The 25,266-nt window shown below is 54.7% G+C and overlaps 1 protein-coding gene across 1 annotated transcript in view; it reads right to left on the bottom strand.

Annotated features, from left to right (window-relative positions):
* The window catches only part of HUNK (hormonally up-regulated Neu-associated kinase), a 45,592-nt gene extending 20,717 nt beyond the window's left edge, over positions 1-24,875 (bottom strand). Inside the window, exons 1-5 of the mRNA XM_078618318.1 lie at positions 24,604-24,875; positions 20,479-20,756; positions 18,792-19,093; positions 12,461-12,516; positions 11,482-11,632 (exon numbers count right to left, since the gene is read on the bottom strand). Of these exons, the coding sequence (XP_078474444.1) occupies positions 11,482-11,632; positions 12,461-12,516; positions 18,792-19,093; positions 20,479-20,745 (776 nt within the window). The 5' untranslated portion in view covers positions 20,746-20,756; positions 24,604-24,875. The remainder of the gene's footprint in view (positions 1-11,481; positions 11,633-12,460; positions 12,517-18,791; positions 19,094-20,478; positions 20,757-24,603) is intronic.
* Between the last annotated feature and the right edge of the window lie 391 nt (positions 24,876-25,266).

Genomic DNA, 25,266 nt, shown 5'->3' with positions numbered 1-25,266 from the left:
ACCGAGAGACGCCTGTCACATTGAAGGCCGCCCTTTCAAAAGCCTCAAACTGGTCTCGCTGTCCCGCCACAAAACCCCTCCACGAAGACCAAAGCTGCGCCGCTACAGAGACGTCAATGCCACTTGTCTGTAGGTGCACGCTTGCGGCGTGGAACCGGTCAAGTACGACGTCCCAGAAATGTGCCATGAGCACAATCTCTAAGGTGTCCAATTTAGCACGTAGTCCAGCAGCCTCAATTCGAGTATCTCATTTCTCATTACCATCATTGCACACACCACCGAAGGCCTCTCTACTAGTGTGGGTGTCATTTCTCCACAGTGCCTTGGTTGACTCTGCCCGAGCCACTCCACCGAGTACTGGACAGCGATTTTAATCTCGGTCTGACATCTTTCTTCCGAAAGACTTTCCCCCATCTGTGTGTGGATGAAGAGCAAAATGTGCACAGTGACTGCAACATGTTTAAAAACTCGTCAGCCACTGGGCTACTGCCGTCTAAGGTGTTAATGCCAACTAAGTTGAGTGAATGCGCTGCGCAAGGCACAGACTCTATCAGAGGGTTAATTTTTGTTTTGTTTCAGACGGGCCTGTAGCCCATTGTATTTTCCTCACATCTTGCTTGCATTGTCATATGACTGACCTCTACAGTTTGAGAGGTCTAACCCAAGGCCCTCCACCATCAAAGTCACACAGTCTGCTCAACTTTTACCAGTGGGGCTCTCAATGGGATCAAAGCCCAGGAATCGCTCCACCACATCCCAGCTGCTGTTAACAAACCCGAGTTCGATTCCCAGCTCACTCCTAACACCGGTGGCGATTATCTGAACCGGTCCTGGGCCTCCCCTAGGTCGACTCAGCCTCAAATGAGTACCCGGGGAGACAAAGGCGGTCCGGCGTGGTGCTGGCCACCCACCCCCTCGTGTGCCGTGTCGGCCTTCATAGGTGCCTGTCGCTAACAGCACTTGCCCCAACAGTCTGTTCAGGCTACACGGGGGATCTTTGTCTTTGTCGTCGTGTGGTGGCGGTGTCTCGAGGCAGACCCTGGCAGCAGTGAGCCTTGACGACTGACCATGACCGACCTGCCGATGAGTCCTAATGACGGCAAAGCCGGCTCAGCCACAGATCGTCTGCGTCGTTACCGTGTCTATCTAAATGTGGTTACATTTACAAATCTTGCTCAGTCCGTCTCTCTGGCCTCTCCGTCTATGTGGCTATGAAGAAGAGTCAATGTTTGAAACGTCGCCTATTGTATATATATTTTTGTCTCCCTTAATGACAATGTGTTTAGTAGTTATTTATTGTTTATTTGTGCTTAGAGAATTGTATTGCTCGTCCGTGGAGTTAAACATGAAATCCCTCGTACATTATTTGTACGATTTTAGTGCATTAACATACACTTGGATTCCATACATCACATTAACATACTTCCTGGATTCCATACATCACATTAACACACACCTGGATTCCATACATCACATTAACACACACCTGGATTCCATACATCACATTAACACACACCTGGATTCCATACATCACATTAACATACACCTGGATTCCATACATCACATTAACACACACCTGGATTCCATACATCACATTAACAAACACCTGAATTCCATACATCACATTAACATACACCTGGATTCCATACATCACATTAACACACACCTGGATTCCATACATCACATTAACACACACCTGGATTCCATACATCACATTAACACACACCTGGATTCCATACATCACATTAACAAACACCTGGATTCCATACATCACATTAACACACACCTGGATTCCATACATCACATTAACACACACCTGGATTCCATACATCACATTAACACACACCTGGATTCCATACATCACATTAACACACACCTGGATTCCATACATCACATTAACACACACCTGGATTCCATACATCACATTAACACACACCTGGATTCCATACATCACATTAACACACACCTGGATTCCATACATCACATTAACACACACCTGGATTCCATACATCACATTAACATACACCTGGATTCCATACATCACATTAACACACACCTGGATTCCATTCATCACATTAACACACACCTGGATTCCATACATCACATTAACACACACCTGGATTCCATACATCACATTAACACACACCTGGATTCCATACATCACATTAACACGCACCTGGATTCCATACATCACATTAACACACACCTGGATTCTATACATCACATTAACACACACCTGAATTCCATACATCACATTAACACACACCTGGATTCCATACATCACATTAACACACACCTGGATTCCATACATCACATTAACACACACCTGGATTCCATACATCACATTAACACACACCTGGATTCCATACATCACATTAACATACACCTGGATTCCATACATCACATTAACACACACCTGGATTCCATACATCACATTAACACACACCTGGATTCCATACATCACATTAACACACACCTGGATTCCATACATCACATTAACACACACCTGGATTCCATACATCACATTAACACACACCTGGATTCCATACACCACATTAACACACACCTGGATTCCATACATCACATTAACACACACCTGGATTCCATACATTACATTAACATACACCTGGATTCCATACATCACATTAACACACACCTGGATTCCATACATCACATTAACACACACCTGGATTCCATACATCACATTAACACACACCTGGATTCCTACATCACATTAACACACACCTGGATTCCATACATCACATTAACACACACCTGGATTCCATACATCACATTAACACACACCTGGATTCCTACATCACATTAACACACACCTGGATTCCATACATCACATTAACACACACCTGGATTCCATACATCACATTAACACACACCTGGATTCCATACATCACATTAACACACACCTGGATTCCATACATCACATTAACACACACCTGGATTCCATACATTACATTAACATACACCTAGATTCCATATGTAATGTAGTAACTCGGCGGGAGACGACTTCACGGGTAGCACACTCTTTATTTCACCAACTTCGGTTCACAGGCGACTAACACCCACTGTAGTATCTCGGGTGACTAACACCCACTTGGTTACTAGGGTGACTAACACCCACTTGGTTACCCGGGTGACTAACACCCACTTAGCTACTCGGGTGACTAACACCCACTTGGTTACTCGGGTGACTAACACCCACTTAGCTACTCGGGTGACTAACACCCACTTGGTTACTCGGGTGACTAACACCCACTCAGCTACTCGGGTGACTAACACCCACTTGGTTACTCGGGTGACTAACACCCACTTAGCTACTCGGGTGACTAACACCCACTTGGTTACTCGGGTGACTAACACCCACTTAGCTACTCGGGTGACTAACACCCACTGAGCTACTCGGGTGACCAACACCCACTTAGCTACTCTGGCGACTAACGCCCACTGAGCTACTCTGGCGACTAACGCCCACTGAGCTACTCGGGTGACAAACACCCACTGAGCTACTCGGGACACACCCTGCCGGGGTGTCCGTCTCGACTGTGGGTCCCCCAGTCCCGACCCACGTGGGCGTCGAACCACAGGTCCCACAGTCTCGCCTCCGAGCCACACAGGGCCCCGGTCCCTACAAGGACAGCGGGACTAAGGGTCTCGGGGCACTATCTCTTCAACTCCGTCTTCGATCTTCAACTGGTTAACAACCCCGAGTGCTCTCGCGCGTCCCCCTTTATACCCCACCTGCGGACGTCGCTGAGAGCACCCATCCTATTTGACCAATCACTGGGCGCTGGCTACGATCCTGTTTTCCCACATCTCAGCGTGCCTCACCACCCACGCGGCGCCGCCCCGTCATCCGTCACTCCCGGCGCGCGCGTGTCCATACCACGCCCACTACGCGTGCCCAACCCCGCACCCCGTGCCGCCCCGTGATCCATCACTGTCACAGTCGGCGCGCGTCAACACCACCACTACATCACCCCCTACCACATAGCTCGCAGCCGACCCGGCTGCTATAAAAATATACAACACCCCCTCCCCCCAGTGTGCCCCGTAACACAACAACAAGAACAACAACCGACGTAACAACACAACACAACGCGAACACTGCCATCCGCAACCATCAACCAATGCCACTACACAACAACAGAACAATATATACAATCCGGCGAGTGACAATACCAAATGTGTATGCAGAAAAGAAAAATAAAAAACTTTTTTTTTCCATTTTTTTTTTTTCTTCCGACTCGTGCAGCGTCCCATTCTTTCCGAGCGTCCCTAGACGCTCGGAAAGAATGGGACACCGGGCGAGCTCGGTGTTGAAAAATGTCTTCATGAAAAGTGTTGTGCCCTAGCCCGAGTCCGCCTTGCCGGTCCGTCGTACGGCACCAAACGCGGTTGACCGTCCGGCGGTGCCGGCAGTTCAGGAAGGCACGGGCCAGGCATCGGGGACCCGCGCGTGCCGCGGGATTCCGGTTCCCGACGGTCAGCAGCCGTCAGGCCCGAGACACCTGGGGGAGGGTCAGGTAGAGACACATGAGGATCAGCCTGCGACACATCCCTCCCCGAGTCGACGGTCACATCACACGCCCGGTCGTTACGGCACAGAACGGGGTCACACGGTGCCGCATAGGGCTTCAGTCGGGAGGGGTGCACGTACCAACGGCGTTTTCCCCATTTAATCTGTATACTCTGGGGTCGTGCAACCCGCACAATTTCCACCGGTCCCCTCCAAGGTCTCAACAATTTGGGGGACGTAGCCAACGGTGCATGTGGACAATGCAGCCAGGCCTTATCGCCTGGTTTCCAATCGTGCGTATGCACCCTCCGTCCATGCAATCTCTCGTTCGCGATTTTGCCGAGACCGCGAATTCAATCTCGCCGCCTCCCGCGCTTCAGCCAATTTGGCGATATTAAATTTGATGTGGTCTGCCAATTTTGATTTTGCACGTGGCTGGGAAATCCCCAGTTGGACGTCCATGGCCGGATCGGCCTCCCGCCCATACATAAGAAAAAATGGGGAAAACCCCGTCGCCGCATGAGGGGCCATTCGATAGGCCGCGAGTACCCCCGGCACCTGTAAGTCCCAATCAACCTGATCGTCGCAGACCTGTTGGCACAGCATAGACGTAATCGTCCTGTTCAGACGCTCAACCATCCCGTCAGTCTGCGGGTGGTACGGGGAAGTCCGCACTTTCTTTGTACCCAACAGGTCGCACACCTCGCGCAACAAAACGCTCGAAAAATTCTTTCCTTGATCCGTCAGCAAGCGTTCGGGGGCGCCCTTGTCCAAAACATAACCCTGGACGAAGGCGTCCGCAACCGCTGCAGCCGACTGGTTGGCGAGTGGCCATGCCATGGGCCATCGGGTGAAGTACTCTACGCCAACCAGCAGGAACCTATTTCCCCTCGGCGTAGCAGGAAAGGGCCCCAAGATGTCTAATGCAACCAATTCGTTTGTGCGCGAAACTTGAATGGATTGCAGCGGTGGATTAGCCGCCAATGGTGGCGGTTTTCTTCGGGCGCACCCTACGCATCCCTTAAGAATGTTCGCCACGTCGTTACCCATCCCCGGCCAATAATAGTCTCGCTGGATTAGGGCGAGCGTTTTGTGAAAACCCAGATGCATTAGTCGTTCATGAGCAGCCAGAACGACCCTACCCCGCATAGCAAAAGGCACAACAAGCACGTGACGCCGGGACATGTTGTCCCACTTCATCAAGAGGCCCTGTCTGCACACCCAGGAACCGACCCGCGCATCCCCTACCTCGGGAGCGTCAACTTTCCGACGTAGCGTAAGCAGGGAGCTGTCGGACATTTGGAGACGGCCCCACTCAATGAGGGGCAACGATAACAGCGAGTCCCTCCCCGTGGGAGCGTCGACACCCGGAGTGTCAGTGGCGGCGAGCGCAACTCCCGCGGTGTCGGCGACCGGGGGTTTACACCGCGCCGATCCCAGCAAACATGCGCAGTCCGTGCGCGGTGGCAACCGCGACAAGGCGTCCGCATTTGAGTGTCGTAATCCCTTGCGGTAAATCGTCGTGAATTGGTAGTCCTGAAGGACCTCCAACCATCGGGACAATTGGCCCGATGGCTGCGCCACCCGCATAGCGTATTGGAGAGCCGCATGGTCCGTACGAACCGTAAAATGACGGCCGTAAAGGTACGGCCTGAATTGCTGTGTAAAAAACACAATCGCTAACAATTCACGGCGAGTCACGCAATAGCGTTGTTCGGCGGGGGAAAGAACTCTACTACCGTAGGCGAACACCCGTTCAACCCCCCCGACCACCTGTGAGAGCACTCCCCCGATACCCGTGTTGCTGGCATCCGTGTCAAGCAAAAACGGTTGTGTGAAATCGGGGTAACACAAGGGGGGAGCCTGCACCAAGGCGTCACGAAGGGAGCAGAATGCAGCCTCCTCTTCCGCCCCCCAGTGAAACCGCACACCCTTAGCCGTCAAAGCGTGCAGGGGCCTGGCTATGGTGGCAAACTGCTTGACAAACCGACGGTAATAGGAGGCGAATCCAATAAAGCTGCGAACCTCCGTGACCGAGGTTGGCGTTGGCCACGAGCTGACGCAGTGCGTCTTAGCAGGGTCTGTCGAGATCCCTGAACGACTCACGATATGGCCCAAATACCTGACCGATTCCCGAAGCAGAAAACATTTAGCCGGTTTAAATTTAAGCTTAGCGGAACGCATCCTGAGGAACACTCTCAGTCGCTGGAGGTGCTCCTCAAAAGTCCGGCTGAAAACGATAATATCGTCGAGATAAATCAAACAGGAGTCCCATTGGAGGCCCGACAAAACCAATTCCATGAGCCTCTGGAACGTGGCGGGAGCGGAATGTAAGCCCATGGGCAAACGGTTGAATTCAAATAGGCCACCAGGTGTCCGGAAAGTGGTTTTAGGTTTAGATTCGTTATCGAGGGGCAATTGCCAAAATCCGGAAAGCAGATCGAGTGTGGAAAAAAACTGTGCTCCCGCCAAGGCATCCAGCGACTCATCCATTCTGGGGAGCGGATACGCATCCGCCATCGAGATTTTGTTTAAGCGGCGGAAATCGACACAGAACCGCAAAGACCCGTCCTGTTTTTTAACTAGGACAATAGGAGCACCCCACGGACTAGAAGAGGGCGAAATGATGTCGGCCGCCAACATATCATTAACCGCCGACTGTACATGCTCCTTCTCGGCTGGGCTGAGCCGGAAGGGATTCTGTCGAATAGGGGCCGCGTCCCCCGTATCTATGTGGTGGCGCAACAGGTCTGTGCAGCCGATATCGTACTTATGTCTGCTGAACACGTCAGCAAACTCGAGTAGCAAACCCCTCAATGCTCCCAATTGCACCTTGGACAAGTTAGCAGACCCGGCACACAACGAGTCCAACCACTCTGTCCCCTCATCACTTGGAGGATGCGACTCGACACTGAAATCGGCGTGAGCAACGAGCTGTTCCTCAACGGGTAGCGGCGCGGCGTGAGCTAGCACCGTTCCCTGCGTAATTATGGCCGGCCGCGACCCCGTATTCAGGACCATTACGAACGGCTCACTGTCCCCTCTCACCATGGTTTGAGCTACCGCCAAGTCGAGGCCCCTTTTGGCCCTGTTAGACGGCCCCAACAGTACTCCCTGTGCCCCCGCACCCACCCCGAGTGGTTTCCTCAACCGAAGGGGTACCAACATTTGCGATCCCGGGGGCACCCATACAGTCTGAGTTGCCAGCGCCTGCACCGTCGCACAAACCGTGCGTATTTTGGTAGGGCTTGTCAAGAACGCAACCCGCCGTCCCGACGGAAGCTCAATGCAGGCCTGGTCTATGAGAATTTTGATGGGCATTTTGGACAAAAAGTCCGTACCTAGCAAACAAGGAACGGCCAGCGATGATGATACAAAAATAGGGCCCGCCAATTTGATGTCACCAATGCAAATAGTCGCCCGAATCTGGCCGATGATCCCCAGGGATCCCCCATTCGCCGCATAAAATGGCACGTCCACAGGCAGAAGGGGTCGACTTTGTTATAAATAAGGTCCGAAATGATAGTGGCCGACGCACCCGTGTCCACAAGCACCCGGACCTCAACCCCGTCAATAAACCCCGTTACCACGGACGACCCGGCCGACGCAGCCACTATCCTGTGGGCCAATTCGGACCATTCGACTGCTTGCGGGCCGTGTACGGACCCCCCTCGCCGAAGTGAACCCCCGGCACCCAGCCGCGGACCCCCCACCGCCAAGCGGCGACCCGAACGTGCCGCGTATGTGGACCGGGCGTGTGAGGTGCCGCGACTTGCCGGGTTTAGTTGGGATGACTTGTGGGCCTGGTCGTCGTCCCAACGTGGTCCCGTGGCGCGCTGACGCGGGGCCCGGCACCCGGCTGCGACGTGACCCCGAAGGCCGCAGTTGTAGCAGACGACGAGGGACGTCGTAGGTTTCGGTTGCTCCAGCTTGCGGGATGAACGTGTGGGTGAACGACCTCCCGTTCTCCATTCCCCCGGACGCGATACAGCGAAGGCCTGCTCCCGATCCGCAGCTGGCTGAGGCTCGGCGATCGTGGCGGCCAGTGCCGCGTTCCCCGCCAATTTGCAGACGACCGTCGGCTTGCGCTTGAGGACCTCGTACGCGTGAATACTCGTGGCGATCGCCAGGGAGCAGATATCCATTTCGTCCGCCACATTGATGGGAACTCCCAACTCGTGGGCCAACGCCAGCAGCTGCTCCGTCACCATGGCGTCCTTCCCCTCCTTGTCCATGCGGGGAAAAGCTGCGTCCGCCAAGGCGAGCAGCGCCGTGCGATAGGCGAGCGTTGTTTCTCCAACCACCTTCCGCCGATCGTAGAATTGGTGGCGGCAGGTCGAGGGCGGGCCGAACACCTTAGCCATCAGGTGTAGCGCGGCCTGGAGCGTTGAGCGAGACGACCTTGGGGCCGATGTGAAGGCTGCAAGCGCGTCGTCGTCGAGCATCGCTGGCAGAGCGCGCAGGGCAGTGGTGTCGGACCACCCCGACATTTCTTGATGTGCGAGGAACCTTCGGTGGAAGGCTCCCCAGTCGCCTCCGTCTGCCTTGAACGCCGACAGCACGGGCAATCGTTGCTGGAGGACTCGGTCGTCGTCGTCGGAACGATTTTCCCCTGCGCCACTGTGGTTGTACAAAATGTCGGCTCTGTCAGCAGTCGCACCCTGTGGAGCTCCGGCGCGCTCCGATGACGCGGGCCGCGCTGAGTGGAGATCTCCGGCCACGTGGTGTCCCCGCTTCCCGCCAAACAATGGCGGTCCCTCAAAAACGGCGCCAACTTCATAACTTTTGGCGCGAAGCGCCTTTTGGCGGGAACCCTCCAACCGCGCCTCCTCCCCCAACCCCGCAGCCGTCCCTCCGCCCGCTGGAACGGAGATCTCTGCCAAAACTGCAGCGGCGGCGAGCAGCAACTCCGCCAGGCGGGAGTGTGCGTCCTGTAGGCTGGTGTCGGAAGCGAGCTGAGCGTTGGCCATCGCCGCGAAGTGCTGCATCGGCGGCAACTCCTCGTCCTCTCCTCCCGAGGTTGGTGTCTCCGGTACGCCGTCGTCTTCCCGATCTCGCTCGTGGGTACGGGTAGTCTTCCTAGTATCCATTCTTCTTGAAGACAGGTTTACTTCTGACGCCAGTTGTAATGTAGTAACTCGGTGGGAGACGACTTCACGGGTAGCACACTCTTTATTTCACCAACTTCGGTTCACAGGCGACTAACACCCACTGTAGTATCTCGGGTGACTAACACCCACTTGGTTACTCGGGTGACTAACACCCACTTGGTTACCCGGGTGACTAACACCCACTTAGCTACTCGGGTGACTAACACCCACTTGGTTACTCGGGTGACTAACACCCACTTAGCTACTCGGGTGACTAACACCCACTTGGTTACTCGGGTGACTAACACCCACTTAGCTACTCGGGTGACTAACACCCACTTGGTTACTCGGGTGACTAACACCCACTTAGCTACTCGGGTGACTAACACCCACTGAGCTACTCGGGTGACCAACACCCACTTAGCTACTCTGGCGACTAACGCCCACTGAGCTACTCTGGCGACTAACGCCCACTGAGCTACTCGGGTGACAAACACCCACTGAGCTACTCGGGACACACCCTGCCGGGGTGTCCGTCTCGACTGTGGGTCCCCCAGTCCCGACCCACGTGGGCGTCGAACCACGGGTCCCACAGTCTCGCCTCCGAGCCACACAGGGCCCCGGTCCCTACAAGGACAGCGGGACTAGGGGTCTCGGGGCACTATCTCTTCAACTCCGTCTTCGATCTTCAACTGGTTAACAACCCCGAGTGCTCTCGCGCGTCCCCCTTTATACCCCACCTGCGGACGTCGCTGAGAGCACCCATCCTATTTGACCAATCACTGGGCGCTGGCTACGATCCTGTTTTCCCACATCTCAGCGTGCCTCACCACCCACGCGGCGCCGCCCCGTCATCCGTCACTCCCGGCGCGCGCGTGTCCATACCACGCCCACAACGCGTGCCCAACCCCGCACCCCGTGCCGCCCCGTGATCCATCACTGTCACAGTCGGCGCGCGTCAACACCACCACTACACATACATCACATTAACACACACCTGGATTCCATACATCACATTAACACACACCTGGATTCCATACATCACATTAACACACACCTGGATTCCATACATCACATTAACACACACCTGGATTCCATACATCACATTAACATACACCTGGATTCCATACATCACATTAACACACACCTGGATTCCATTCATCACATTAACACACACCTGGATTCCATACATCACATTAGCATACACCTGGATTCCATACATCACATTAACACACACCTAGATTCCATACATCACATTAACACACACCTGGATTCCATACATCACATTAGCATACACCTGGATTCCATACATGACATTAACAGACATTCGAATTCCACACATCACATTGACATGACCGAATACCATAGATCACGTGAACACAGAATCAAATTCCATACATCGCATTAACGGGTACGCCAATGCCATGCATCACATGGACATCCACTCGAATTCAATACACAGCATTAGCATGTTATCTGAATTTTTTTACAAATATTACATAGAAAGGGAGAGAGGGCGTAGAGAGATAGGAGGGTAGAGAGAGAGGGGTGGGGTAAGAAGAAGCAAAGCGTGAAATCTTTCATGTGAAAAGGGGGGCGGGGGGGGGGCACATAAAGCAAAGCATTGAAAAGAAACCCCCAAAAAAAACTAAATGATGAACGAAGCAAAGTGCCGACCACACCGATCATCTTCTTGCTTCCTTTGATCGTCAAACAAAAAAAAATCCCGTACGATGACACGTCACTGAATTCCACACATCACACACGAACACACGTCATCAGATTCCGTACAATGCATAGGCATGCGGTGGGGTGCACAGAGGGTAAGCCCGCCCCCCCCCCGCGCGCCTTACTCACAGCGACCAAACGTCGGCCGGGGTCCCGTAGGGTTTCTGCGACAGAATCTCGGGGGCCGCATACGCGGGACTGCCGCACTGCGTCAGTAGCAGAGCCCCCTCGCAGGGACCCCCACCGCCACACGTGGCCAGCTCATTGCTCAAGCCAAAGTCTGGGGGGGGGGGTGGGGGTCATGAGGGGGCGGAGGGAGGGGAGGAAAGGGGGGGTAGGAGGTTGTAGAGCAATAACATCATCAGCAGTAGTAGCAGCAACATCATCAGCAGCAGCAACATCATCAGCAGTAGTAGCAACATCATCATTAGCAAACTCATCAGCAGTAGCAGCAACATCACCATCAGCAAAATCATCAGCAGTAGTAGCAATATCACCATCATCAGCAGTAGCAGCAACATCACCATCAGCAAAAGCATCATCAGCAGTAGTAGCAATATCATCATTAGCAAACTCATCAGCAGTAACAGCAACATCACCATCAACAAAATCATCAGCAGTAGTAGTAGTAGCAATAACATCATCAGTAACATCATCAGCAGTAGTAGTAACATCATCAGCAGTAGTAGCAACATCATCATTAGCAAACTCATCAGCAGTAGCAGCAACATCACCATCAGCAAAATCATCAGCAGTAGTAGCAATATCAACATCAGCAAAAGCATCATCAGCAGTAGTAGCAATATCATCACCAGTAACATCATCAGTAGTAGTACTGTAGTAGCAATATCATCAGCAAACTCATCAGCAGTCGCAGCAACATCACCATCAGCAAAATCATCAGCAGTAGCAGCAACATCATAAACAGTAGTAGCAACAACATCATCAGCAACATCATCAGCAAGAGCAGCAACATCATTAGCAACATCAGTAGCATTCGAAGCATCGCCTTCGACGTCAACATTGGTCACCCAATGGATAGACCTGGCCGACGGCATAGTAATGTGGAATTTCCAGCACAGGTATAATGCATTGTAAAAATGCGTACCGATTATTTTGATGTTGTCATCTTCATCCAGCAACATGTTTTCAATCTTGAGATCTCTACACACACAAGACAAAGATTCCCCGTATAAACTTAACAGACTGTTAGGGCAAGTGCTGTTAGCGAGCAGCACCTATGAAGGCCGGCACGGCACACGAGGGAGTGGGTGGCCAGCACCACGCCCGGCCGCCTTTTTATCCCCAGTGGCGATGTTTACAGACCGCACTGGGTACTCATTTGAGGCTGAGTCGACCTAGGGGAGGCCCACGACCGATTCAAGTAATCGTCACCGGTGTTGGCCGTGAGCGGGGATCGAACCCGGATCGTCAGGTTCATAGCGCAGCGTAGCGCTAACCACTACACCACCGCTCCCCATTAACACAGGGGCTCACACACACTCACTCATTTCACCTGCAACATCCCCCATCAACACACACCTCCCACTCCCCCCCACTTCCAGACTCACCTGTGAAAAGCTCTCACACCCTCCCACCCTTCCACCTCATCACCTGCGCATCACTCACCTACAGCCAACCCCCCCACCCCCCACCTCCTCACTTGTGCAACACTCACCAATCCCCACCCCCCCACACCCACCACCTCCTCACCTGTGCATCACTCACACTCACCTACAGCCAACCACCCCCACCCACCTCCTCACCTGTGCATTACTCACCAACCCCCAACCCACACTTCCTCACCTGTGCAACAGTCACCTACAGCCAACCCCCCCCACCCCCCCACCTCCTCACCTGTGCAACACTCACCTACAGCCAACCCCCCCCACCTCCTCACCTGTGCATCACTCACCTACAGCCAACCCCCCCACCCCCCCACCTCCTCACCTGTTCAACATTCACCTACAGCCAACCCCCCCACCCCCCCACCTCCTCACCTGTGCAACACTCACCTACAGCCAACCCCCCACCCCCCACCTCCTCACCTGTGCATCACTCACCTACAGCCAACCCCCCCACCACCTCCTCACCTGTGCATCACTCACCTACAGCCAACCCCCCACCCCCCACCTCCTCACCTGTGCATCACTCACCTACAGCCAACCCCCCCCCACCTCCTCACCTGTGCATCACTCACCTGCAGCCAACCCCCCCCCCCACCTCCTCACCTGTGCAACACTCACCTACAGCCAACCCCCCACCCCCCACCTCCTCACCTGTGCATCACTCACCTGCAGCCAACCCCCCCCCATCTCCTCACCTGTGCATCACTCACCTGCAGCCAACCCCCCACCCCCCACCTCCTCACCTCCTCACCTGTGCATCACTCACCTACAGCCAACCCCCCCCCACCTCCTCACCTGTGCATCACTCACCTGCAGCCAACCCCCCCCCCCCACCTCCTCACCTGTGCAACACTCACCTATAGCCAACCCCCCACCTCCTCACTTGTGCATCACTCACCTGCAGCCAACCCCCCCCCCCCCCACCTCCTCACCTGTGCAACACTCACCAATCCCCAATCCCCTCCCCCCCATCCTACCCACCTCCTCACCTGTGCACCACTCACCAACCCCCAATCCCCTCCCCCCCACCTCCTCACCTGTACATCACTCACCAACCCCCAATCCCCCCCCACCCCCCCCCCCACCTACTCACCTGTGCATCACTCACCTACAGCCAACTCCCCCCCACCCTACCCACCTACTCACCTGTGCACCACTCACTAACCCCCAATCCCCCCCCACCCTACCCACCTCCTCACCTGTAAACCACTCACCAACCCACCCCCCCACCCCCCCCACCTACTCATCTGTGCACCACTCACCACCCCCCCCCACCCCCCCACCTCCTCACCTGTGCATCACTCACCAACCACCAACCCCCCACCCCCCCCTCCTCACCTGTGCATCACTCACCTACAGCCAACCCCCCCCCCCCCACCCACCTACTCACCTGTGCAACACTCACCAACCCCCCCCCACCCTACCCACCCGTGCACCACTCACCAACCCCCAATCCCCCACCTACTCACCTGTGCACCACTCACCAACCCCCAATCCCCCACCCCCACCTCCTCGCCTGTGCAACACTCACCTACAGCTAACCCCCCCACCCTTCCACCCCCTCACCTCTGCAACACTCACCTACAGCCAACCCCCCCCCCACCTCCTCACCTGTGCATCACTCACCAACCCACCCCCCCCACCCCCCCCACATTCTCACCTCTGCAACACTCACCTGCAGCCAACCCCCCCCCCCTCACCTCCTCACCTGTGCAACACTCACCAACCCCCAATCCCCTCCCCCACCATCCTACCCACCTCCTCACCTGTGCACCACTCACCAACCCCCAATCCCCTCCCCCCCACCTCCTCACCTGTACATCACTCACCAACCCCCAATCCCCCCCCCCCCACCTACTCACCTGTGCATCACTCACCTACAGCCAACTCCCCCCCACCCTACCCACCTACTCACCTGTGCACCACTCACCAACCCACCCCCCCACCCCCCCACCTACTCACCTGTGCACCACTCACCAACCCCCCCCCCCACCCCCCCACCTCCTCACCTGTGCACCACTCACCAACCCCCCCCCCACCCACCTCCTCACTTGTGCAACACTCACCAATCCTCACCCCCCCACACCCACCACCTCCTCACCTGTGCATCACTCACACTCACCTACAGCCAACCACCCCCACCCACCTCCTCACCTGTGCATTACTCACCAACCCCCAACCCACACTTCCTCACCTGTGCAACAGTCACCTACAGCCAACCCCCCCCACCCCCCCACCTCCTCACCTGTGCAACACTCACCTACAGCCAACCCCCCCCACCTCCTCACCTGTGCATCACTCACCTACAGCCAACCCCCCCACCCCCCCACCTCCTCACCTGTGCAACATTCACCTACAGCCAACCCCCCCACCCCCCCACCTCCTCACCTGTGCAACACTCACCTACAGCCAACCCCCCACCCCCCACCTCCTCACCTGTGCATCACTCACCTACAGCCAACCCCCCCACCACCTCCTCACCTGTGCATCACTCACCTACAGCCAACCCCCCACCCCCCACCTCCTCACCTGTGCATCACTCACCTACAGCCAACCCCCCCCCACCTCCTCACCTGTGCATCACTCACCTGCAGCCAACCCCCCCCCCCACCTCCTCACCTGTGCAACACTCACCTACAGCCAACCCCCCACCCCCCACCTCCTCACCTGTGCATCACTCACCTGCAGCCAACCCCCCCCCCCCCATCTCCTCACCTGTGCATCACTCACCTGCAGCCAACTCCCCACCCCCCACCTCCTCACCTCCTCACCTGTGCATCACTCACCTACAGCCAACCCCCCCCCACCTCCTCACCTGTGCATCACTCACCTGCAGCCAACCCCCCCCCCACCTCCTCACCTGTGCAACACTCACCTATAGCCAACCCCCCACCTCCTCACTTGTGCATCACTCACCTGCAGCCAACCCCCCCCCCCCCCACCTCCTCACCTGTGCAACACTCACCAATCCCCAATCCCCTCCCCCCCATCCTACCCACCTCCTCACCTGTGCACCACTCACCAACCCCCAATCCCCTCCCCCCCACCTCCTCACCTGTACATCACTCACCAACCCCCAATCCCCCCCCACCCCCCCCCCCCACCTACTCACCTGTGCATCACTCACCTACAGCCAACTCCCCCCCACCCTACCCACCTACTCACCTGTGCACCACTCACTAACCCCCAATCCCCCCCCACCCCCCCCACCTACTCATCTGTGCACCACTCACCACCCCCCCCCACCCCCCCACCTCCTCACCTGTGCATCACTCACCAACCACCAACCCCCCACCCCCCCCTCCTCACCTGTGCATCACTCACCTACAGCCAACCCCCCCCCCCACCCACCTACTCACCTGTGCAACACTCACCAACCCCCCCCCACCCTACCCACCCGTGCACCACTCACCAACCCCCAATCCCCCACCTACTCACCTGTGCACCACTCACCAACCCCCAATCCCCCACCCCCACCTCCTCGCCTGTGCAACACTCACCTACAGCTAACCCCCCCACCCTTCCACCCCCTCACCTCTGCAACACTCACCTACAGCCAACCCCCCCCCCACCTCCTCACCTGTGCATCACTCACCAACCCACCCCCCCCACCCCCCCCACCTCCTCACCTCTGCAACACTCACCTGCAGCCAACCCCCCCCCTCACCTCCTCACCTGTGCAACACTCACCAACCCCCAATCCCCTCCCCCACCATCCTACCCACCTCCTCACCTGTGCACCACTCACCAACCCCCAATCCCCTCCCCCCCACCTCCTCACCTGTACATCACTCACCAACCCCCAATCCCCCCCCCCCCACCTACTCACCTGTGCATCACTCACCTACAGCCAACTCCCCCCCACCCTACCCACCTACTCACCTGTGCACCACTCACCAACCCACCCCCCCACCCCCCCACCTACTCACCTGTGCACCACTCACCAACCCCCCCCCCCACCCCCCCACCTCCTCACCTGTGCACCACTCACCAACCCCCCACCCCCCCACCTACTCACCTGTGCACCACTCACCTGCAGCCAACCCCCCCCCCCCCACCTCCTCACCTGTGCAACACTCACCTACAGCCAACCCCCCACCCCCCACCTCCTCACCTGTGCATCACTCACCTGCAGCCAACCCCCCCCCCATCTCCTCACCTGTGCATCACTCACCTGCAGCCAACCCCCCACCTCCTCACCTCCTCACCTGTGCATCACTCACCTACAGCCACCCCCCCCCCCCACCTCCTCACCTGTGCATCACTCACCTGCAGCCAACCCCCCCCCCACCTCCTCACCTGTGCAACACTCACCTATAGCCAACCCCCCACCTCCTCACTTGTGCATCACTCACCTGCAGCCAACCCCCCCCCCCCACCTCCTCACCTGTGCAACACTCACCAATCCCCAATCCCCTCCCCCCCATCCTACCCACCTCCTCACCTGTGCACCACTCACCAACCCCCAATCCCCTCCCCCCCACCTCCTCACCTGTACATCACTCACCAACCCCCAATCCCCCCCACCCCCCCCCCCCCACCTACTCACCCGTGCATCACTCACCTACAGCCAACTCCCCCCCACCCTACCCACCTACTCACCTGTGCACCACTCACTAACCCCCAATCCCCCCCCCACCCTACCCACCTCCTCACCTGTGCACCACTCACCAACCCACCCCCCCACCCCCCCCACCTACTCATCTGTGCACCACTCACCAACCCCCCCCCCACCCCCCCACCTCCTCACCTGTGCACCACTCACCAACCCCCCCACCACCCCCCACCTCCTCACCTGTGCATCACTCACCAACCACCAACCCCCCACCCCCCCCTCCTCACCTGTGCATCACTCACCTACAGCCAACCCCCCCCCACCCACCTACTCACCTGTGCAACACTCACCAACCCCCCCCCCCACCCTACCCACCCGTGCACCACTCACCAACCCCCAATCCCCCACCTACTCACCTGTGCACCACTCACCAACCCCCAATCCCCCACCCCCACCTCCTCGCCTGTGCAACACTCACCTACAGCTAACCCCCCCACCCTTCCACCCCCTCACCTCTGCAACACTCACCTACAGCCAACCCCCCCCCCCCACCTCCTCACCTGTGCATCACTCACCAACCCACCCCCCCACCCCCCCACCTCCTCACCTCTGCAACACTCACCTGCAGCCAACCCCCCCCCCTCACCTCCTCACCTGTGCAACACTCACCAACCCCCAATCCCCTCCCCCCCCCATCCTACCCACCTCCTCACCTGTGCACCACTCACCAACCCCCAATCCCCTCCCCCCCACCTCCTCACCTGTACATCACTCACCAACCCCCAATCCCCCCCCCCCCACCTACTCACCTGTGCATCACTCACCTACAGCCAACTCCCCCCAACCCTACCCACCTACTCACCTGTGCACCACTCACCAACCCACCCCCCCACCCCCCCACCTACTCACCTGTGCACCACTCACCAACCCCCCCCCCCACCCCCCCACCTCCTCACCTGTGCACCACTCACCAACCCCCCACCCCCCCACCTACTCACCTGTGCACCACTCACCAACCGCCCACCACCCCCCACCTCCTCACCTGTGCATCACTCACCAACCACCAACCCCCCACCCCCCCCCTCCTCACCTGTACATCACTCACCTACAGCCAACCCCCCCACCCACCTACTCACCTGTGCAACACTCACCAACCCCCCCACCCTACCCACCCGTGCACCACTCACCCCACCCCCCACCCCCCCACCTCCTCACCTGTGCACCACTCACCCCCCCACCCCCCCCCACCTCCTCACCTGTGCACCACGCCGCGCGCGTGCAGGTGCGCAGCCGCGGCGAGCAGCTGCCGCGCGTAGCCGCGTGCGCGCGGCTCCCCGAGGGCGCCGCCGGCTCGACCCGCGAGCCGCGAGCCGAGGTCCCCTCGGGCGCACAGCTCGAGCACGAGGTAGAGGGCCCCGGGGCTGTCGAGGGCGTGCAGGAGGCGGCAAAGGCCCACGTGGGCCCCAGCGCGACGCTGCACCGCCGCCTCGCGTCGCACGGCGCGGGACAGGTACGGGTCGCCCCGCACCCGCGCCTTGTCCAGCACCTTGATGGCCACCTGCGGTGGTGGTGGTGGTGGTGGTTGTCGCTTAGTCTCTCATTCGCTTGTCCAGTCACTTAGTCGCTCGTCTAGTCACTCACTCACTCAGTCACTCGTCCAGTCACTCAGTTACTCACTCACTCGTCCACTCACTCACCCAGTCACTCACTCAGTCACTCACTCACTCACTCGTCCACTCACTCACCCAGTCACTCACTCAGTCACTCAGTCGCTCGTCCAATCACCCAGTCACTCACTCACTCATCCACTCACTCACCCAGTCACTCACTCAGTCATTCAGTCACTCACTCACTCACTCTTCCAGTCACTCACTCACTCACTCACTCACTCGTCCAGTCACTCACTCACTCGTCCACTCACCCAGTCACTTACTCACTCGTCCACTCACTCAGTCACTCAGTCGCTCGTCCAATCACCCACTCACTCACTCACTCAGTCACTCACTCAGTCACTCAGTCACTCGTCCACTCACTCACTCAGTCACTCACTCACTCGTCCACTCACTCACTTACTCAGTCACTCACTCACTCAGTCACTTAGTCACTCACTCGTCCACTCACTCACTCGTCCAGTCACCCAGTCAGTGATCCAGTAATCCAACTCAATTATTCACCAAACCACTCACTCGTTAACTCACTCACCCACTCACCACCCCACTCACTCTCTCTCTCTCCAATATAGTCCTCACCCAGCCACCCACTCACCCATCTACCCACGCAGCCACTCAGCCACCCAACCAGAGGCGGTTTCTTCATTAGGGCGATTGGGCGACGCACCACCAATGTCATTCAACCACAGAGTCACGCTAGCCGTCACTGTGCCTCTGGATATAGTCCAATCAGCGTCATGCTACGTTCTGTGGAGTACCGCCTCTTTTTGGGCGATTTCCCTCCAGCTGAGAATCGCCCCGAGTGGCCCCATAGACTTACATTCAAAGATGTTTTTTTCGAACGAGGGCGCTGCAATGCATTCTCTATGGCTTCCGGGGGGGGCTCGCACTAACGTGCTTACGTCATCATACGTAAGCACGTTGCATCCAACAATATTATTTGTCGCCACCTAGTGGAATCTTTAATAAAAGAAACTTGAGTGGATTGTATTAATGGTGAGTATAGAAACAAACAAGATGTATTGTAAGAGTCACTTTATTTTTCATTAATATTAAAGAAGTGAAGTTGCCTTTACATGCTTAAGCTGTTAATTTATCCTTTGCATGGGTGGACCTTATCCTTATAAATCATCCAGACATTTGCCCCCCCTGAGAGATTTTGCAGGAGCCGCCACTGCACCCAACTAATCCACTCGTTCACGCCCTCTCACTCACCCTGCCACTCGCCCGCCCCCTCCACTCACCCAGCCACTCGCCCGCCCCCTCCACTCACCTTCTCGCCTGTGGGGCAGTGGATAGCCTCCCTCACCTTGGCGAATGCTCCCTCCCCCAGCACCCTGCCCAGGATGTACTGCCCCACGCGCTTCGTGTGCGAGTACAGATGAGGAGAAGGGGCACCAGCAGCTGTAGTAGCAGCAGCAGCTGTAGTAGCAGCAGCAGTAGTAGCAGCGGTAGTTCCAGCAGCGGTAGTTCCAGCAGCGGTAGTAGCAGAAGCAGCTGCCGGGGCAGCAGCAGCTGCCGTCCTCAGAGCTTCAGGCATGAGTTGGATTCCTGTCACCATCATAATCTTATCTTAACGGGATTGATATTGCGTCTTAACCAAGGCGCTGCATAAAGAATTCACAACAGCAGCAACAGCTGCAACAGCAGCAGAAGCAGCAATCCGCGTGTGGGTGAATGTGACGGTGGAGATGGGGTGAATGATTTAGACGAGAGGAGGCAATGGGGGGCGAATCTGTGATGATGATGGAGGCGATTGAGTGATAGGCATGCAATGATAACAATTCGTATTCTGATTGTAAAAGATGAATGGATTGAATGGGGTTAATGAGTGACAGGCTTGCAATTATAATAATTATGATAGTAAATTATGAATGGATTGAATGAATGGGGTTAATGGGTAATAATTCTAGATTTGAAGCTTTCGTGACTGCAAGGATTCATATTCTTAGGTTTTTTCGGTAAAGTCACGTAGGTAAAAAATTAAAATTAGAATTAATGAAGGTAAAATAAAAATAAAATAAAATAATATAATATATTTTATTTTTATTTTATTAATTTTAATTTTAATCTTTTACCTACGTGACTTTACAGAAAAAACCTAAGAATATTAATGGGTAATAGGCATGCGATGATAATTAATTATTATTATTATTCTCAGTAAATTAGGAATGGATTGAAAGAATGGGGTTAACGAATTATAGTTATGCAATGATAATAATTATACTGACAGTGGGTGTAGAGTGAAACCCCTCCTAACGACCACCTCTGTTAGCGACGAATCTAACACGCAGGCTGTCGCGAGCATTGCGCGAGTAACCGATAAACTTGCCAGATGTTTGGAGAAAAAAGACCAAAACATCCGAGTCAGATTTGGCACGGTACATAAAATACAGAAATTAATATCTGCTACAAGAGATGTGTTAACGAAGCTGTCAACGGAAGGTGTGCACCGGATTAATTGCACATGTGGCAAATGCTGTGTTGGGCAGACAGGACGAATGATCAGCACGAGACTAAAAGAACATCAGAGAAATATTAAATTCTCCCAAATACAACTGTCAGCAGTAGCAGAACACGCGTGCCAACGCAAGACACTCAATTGATTTTGATAATGTTGAAGTTCCGTGCAAAAACGAGTTACGACTGGCCAAGACTCATTAAAGAATCTATGGAAATTGAGTGAAATATTTTTTTTTAACCGTGCGGATAGTTTCAGACTTAGTGCTGCTTGGAAGCGAATAATCAAATTTTTGTTTTAAATGCATGCCTGTAAAGGCCACCATACTGCAATGGGAATTACCGTTGAACAGACAATGTAACAGGTACTGCCAATGGCGGAGCCAGGATTTTCAGGTAGAGGAGTTGTTAGTAAGTAAGGAGTTGTCCCTTGCTTTTGATTCAACGCGTGTGCGGCGATGGTGCGGCCATTGATCGAGGGTCGAATTCGAACCGCGTTGTGTGATCGGCATCGCGCTCGCTGAAGGTGAATGCCTTCAGGGAAGTCGTGTACTGTATACGCAACTGCGCACAATCTATGAGTCACTTATAACTGCTTTGCCGTTACTTATTGCCAATTATGGACTCAGACTATTGTCCTATCATCTCATAGAGTCCCTGGCACGTAAGCATATGCCACAGAGTGGCAGTGGGAGTTGCAAAATGCCGATGTATTACTAATAAACCCCAATGATCCGATCGAAATTAGGGATTTCGAAATTAGGGATTTCGATCGGATCATTGGGGGGGGGGAGGGGGGGCACGTGCCACCCCACACAAAATCGACAGGCGGTTACAAGAACAGCGCGCTTGCATAATGCGCATGCATAATGAACGTTGATTGCCATATAAATAACCCAAACGGCAATGGATACCCACAGTTATTTAGACTCATTCGCTACCACCCCCTCTCACGTCGCTCAAGGGCTCACAAGTGACGTCATCACATCTACCCCTCTACTTATGGAACGAAACAGGAGGAATTATCTACAAATCGCCTGATGAAGCTGGTCGCAATTACTGGCGAAACGTCGGATTCAGATTGTAAATGTTGTGGCTTGGCTCTCCAACACACCGGTGATGCTGTACTAGTATACTGCACTATATACTACACTATACACTGCACTATACACTGCACTATATACTGCACTATACACTACACTACTATACACTACACTATATACTAGTGCTGTACTAGTACACTACACTATACACTACCATACACTACACTATACACTACACTATACACTACACTATACACTACTATACACTACACTATACACTACACTATACACTACTATACACTACACTACTATACACTACACAATACACTATACACTACACAACTATACACTACACTATACACTACACACTAGTGCTGTACGAGTGACGAATTGGCCACGTTCTGTTTACGTGACAACCCTTACTAGTTGGCTGTGTCGGTTGGTGGCGGGTTTAAGGACGCATTTATATATTTATGCGATCTAACCCAAAATAACGATGTTATGGACTAATTGTCTAACACCGGGCCTCTATAGGGCCCAATGTGTAGTGTATAGTAGTGTATAGTAGTGTAGTGTATAGTAGTGTATAGTAGTGTAGTGTATAGTAGTGTAGTGTGTAGTGTATAGTAGTGTAGTGTATAGTAGTGTAGTCTATAGTGTAGTGTATAGCAGTGTAGCGTGTAGTAGTGTATAGTAGTGTAGTGTATAGTAGTGTAGTGTATAGTAGTGTAGTATAAATTGTAGTGTATAGTAATGTAGTGTATAGTGTAGTGTATAGTACTGTAGTGTATAGTAGTGTAGTGTATAGTAGTGTAGTGTATAGTGTAGTGTATAGTAGTGTAGTGTATAGTAGTGTAGTGTATAGTAGTGTAGTGTATAGTAGTGTAGTGTATAGTAATGTAGTGTATAGTGTAGTGTATAGTACTGTAGTGTATAGTAATGTAGTGTATAGTGTAGTGTATAGTAGTGTAGTATATAGTAATGTTATGTATAGTGTAGTGTATAGTACTGTAGTGTATAGTGTAGTGTATAGTAGTGTAGTATATAGCAGTGCAGTGTACCTGGTGCGATGTGTAAAAAACATCGCCACTAGGGAGACAAAGGCGGCCGGGGGTGGGGTTGCCCACCCCCCCCTCCCTCTCGTGTTCCAGTGGCGGCCTTCACAGGCGCTGCTACTCGCTAACAGCACTTGCCCCAACAGTCTGTTACAGGCTACACGGGGGATCTTTGTCTTTGTTTAGGTGCGAATGGATAACAGCACTTGCCCCAACAGTCTGTTACAGGCTACACGGGGGAACTTTGTCTTTGTTTAGGTGCGAATGGCTAACAGCACTTGCCCCAACAGTCTGTTACAGGCTACACGGGGGGAACTTTGTCTTTGTTTAGGTGCGAATGGCTAACAGCACTTGCCCCAACAGTCTGTTACAGGCTACACGGGGGGAACTTTGTCTTTGTTTAGGTGCGAATGGCTAACAGCACTTGCCCCAACAGTCTGTTACAGGCTACACGGGGGATCTTTGCCTTTGTTTAGGTGCGAATGTCTAACAGCACTTGCCCCAACAGTCTGTTACAGGCTACACGGGGGATCTTTGTGTAGTGAGCGGTGGCGCTGTGGTTAGCGCACTGGGTTCACAAAAAAACGACCCCACGATCTCCATTCACGGCCAACATCAGTGACGAATACGTCATCCTGCCCCACTAAATCGTGTAAACATCGCCACTGGGGAGACAAAGGCGGCCGGGCGTGGTGCTGACCACCCACCCCCTCGTGTGCCATAGTACCGGCCTTCATGCTACTCGCTAACAGCACTTGCCCCGACAGTCTGTTACAGGCTACAAAGGGAGGGGGGGGGGGGTCTTCGTCTTTGGTGTGTGCGTACCTGTTCAGAGCTCACCTGTTCAGGGCTCACCTGTGGACGGTGCACCTCACCTGCCCGGAGCTGCTCAGCCAGTGCCGCTCTCCACGGCTCGAGTCTCCCACTCCCGTCTTCATCACAAACTCAGAGCCATCCCCAGGGCTTTAGAAATCCGCGGAAGTTCCCTTCGCGTTCTCCCGTAAAACGATACCGTGTGTGTGTGTCTGTGTGTGTGTGTCTGTGTGTGTGTCTGTGCGTGTGTGTCTGTGTGTGTGTGTCTCTCTGTGTGCGTGTCTCTGTGTGTGTCTGTCTGTGTGTGTCTGTGTGTGTGTGTCTGTGTCTCTCTGTGTGTGTCTGTGTGTCTCTCTGTGTGTGTCTGTGTGTGTCTGTGCGTGTGTGTCTGTGTGTCTGTGTGTGTCTGTATGTGTGTGTGTCTGTGTGTGTGGGGAGCGGTAGTGTATCGATTAGCGCGCTGCGCTCAGAACCTGGCGACCCGAGTTCGATTCCCGCTCACGGCCAACACCAGTGACGATTATCTGAACCAGTTCTGGGCCCCCCCGAGGTCGACTCAGCCTCAAATGAGTACCTGGTGCGGTGTGCAAACATCACCACTGGGGAGACAAAGGCGGTCGGGCGTGGTGCTGGCCACCCACCCCCTCGTGTGCCGTGCTCGCTAACAGCACTTGCCCCAACAGTCTGTTA

Source organism: Lampetra planeri, chromosome 57 (genome assembly GCF_965212315.1).
Source record: "Lampetra planeri chromosome 57, kcLamPlan1.2.h2, whole genome shotgun sequence".
NCBI classification, from domain to species: domain Eukaryota; kingdom Metazoa; phylum Chordata; class Hyperoartia; order Petromyzontiformes; family Petromyzontidae; genus Lampetra; species Lampetra planeri.
The sequence above is the reverse complement of the archived record's forward strand: the minus strand, read 5'-3'. Positions and strand labels throughout refer to the sequence as shown.